Genomic DNA, 1816 nt, shown 5'->3' with positions numbered 1-1816 from the left:
TATTGCCATTTTGATCTATTGATGTACTGCCATTTGTATGACTTGATAACACAAAGTTTTGAAGCGACACGATGATGAGAGAGTATCTGAATTCCGTAAGTTTCCACTATTTGGTGGTGACAGCCCATGTTGAAATCAAATCATAATCAGGCGTGGATTAATGATGGTCTTTTACTAAGATAATACTAAAGTCTAAAGGTCTATAGTATTACATCTACAGTTAGTGTTACTGACATGTTTAAGATTCAAAACGTAACAATTAATGACATGTAAACCCCACATTAATTCATATATGACTATGCAAGCTGCTCAATCGCATTACTTAAGTATTGCCCGGTCATTAGGCAGTTGCAGTGTATTTGTAAATTTATCTAGCTGCTGTTGTAGCTTGAAAATGCAAATTTAATGACAATTGCTTTGCGTTGACATCTTAGTTTTTATAAACACACCTTTCTAGATAAATATATTCATTATGAGCTTGAGAGATCTAATCTCTTTAGTTTGGGTGACTGCGCAGACAGTCCAGAATAGGAATTTTTGCTTACTGGCAATGTCCACCCATATTTGATTATTTCGCATTTTAAATAACATTTTAAGACTAAGCTGCACTACTGCTCTTCAAAACCATGTCTGCATTTTCAACAATAGAGATTTTAGTTTCCCTAGTAGTAGTAGTACTATAGCTCTAGTACCGGTACTATAGCCCGCGGATAGCTGGCTATAGTACTAGAGCTACCCTAGCTAGTACTTACCCGACCATGCAGGCTGTGTGACTAACGTCCACAGGACCAATACGTAACGTATATACCAATAGGGTATTCTAACCCTAGCAATACCGTTTCTTGGAGCCACCCTAGTACCTGCATGCTAGGATCCCCAGAATCCTATAGATCGATAGATCGATAGATCGAGCTACGTAAAATGCTAAGATTAGAATAAACAATTAGGTCCACACAGTCGGTTCAGCATAAACAACAATAAAGTCCTAGTAATATTCATTGATAAAATAACTATTTAATGATATTTTTGAATGGTTAGAAGATAAGAAGGTTATTGACATTTTTTCTTTGTATGAACCCTTTTTCATGTAACGGGATCTTTACGCAAATCAAAAGCAGACTACAACTGTAGTAAATGATGAGGACGGCGTGGAGTTGGAGGAAAACGCAATCCTGATATGTAGCAAGCCTGCTGATAAAAAGTAAGTCCAATTTATGAGCATGTTATTGCTCATGCAATACCACAATAACTTAGCTCTAGTTATATTTTAATTTTAAATTATAAATTAATGCTTCTGAGAAATTTAACTTTATCATTAAAATATTCTTCGAGATACAAGTATTTTTGTATTAAACAGTTCTTCAAAATAAAAATAAAATATGTGATCAATTAGACCTATAAGGTCTGAATAAACTGAATGATTTGGGAATGTATAAGTACTTATTTTCAATATTCATTATTCTAAAAGTTTCCTCTTAGAAATTACATCTTTCTTTGCTCAATATTTTGCTGTTAATGTTATACATTTTTACCAAATTCATGTGGCAGATATAATTTATTTTTAGCTTTTAACATGTAATATTTGTTGTCATTACCAGAAACCAAAGATTACCTTTATTTAGCATCTATTACCATGAAGTACGTAGGCTTCACCCCTCAAATGATACTAAGCATTTACCCAAACCGAAATTACCTATTTAATTTCCCTCCCTGTAAGAAAGATAAGAACAGTTAATAAATTGTTGTCTTATCATTGCAGGAAAAAATCACAATGGACCGAAGAGATGGAGAGAGAGCTACTGAAGGAGCTAGTTGT

The 1816-nt window shown here is 33.8% G+C and overlaps 1 protein-coding gene across 1 annotated transcript in view; it reads left to right on the top strand.

The window, feature by feature from the left end:
- The first annotated feature begins 23 nt into the window (after positions 1-23).
- Positions 24-1816, top strand: part of LOC106814940 (inner centromere protein A-like) — a 3531-nt gene continuing 1738 nt past the window's right edge. The window contains exons 1-3 of the mRNA XM_014819330.1: positions 24-95; positions 1119-1201; positions 1760-1816. The exon at positions 1760-1816 is cut by the window's right edge and continues 375 nt beyond it. Of these exons, the coding sequence (XP_014674816.1) occupies positions 72-95; positions 1119-1201; positions 1760-1816 (164 nt within the window). The 5' untranslated portion in view covers positions 24-71. The remainder of the gene's footprint in view (positions 96-1118; positions 1202-1759) is intronic.

The sequence above is a fragment of the Priapulus caudatus genome, unplaced genomic scaffold (assembly GCF_000485595.1).
Source record: "Priapulus caudatus unplaced genomic scaffold, Priapulus_caudatus-5.0.1 Scaffold1010, whole genome shotgun sequence".
NCBI lineage: Eukaryota > Metazoa > Priapulida > Priapulimorpha > Priapulimorphida > Priapulidae > Priapulus > Priapulus caudatus.
Note: the sequence above shows the minus strand (reverse complement) of the source record. Positions and strands in the feature narration are given on the sequence as shown.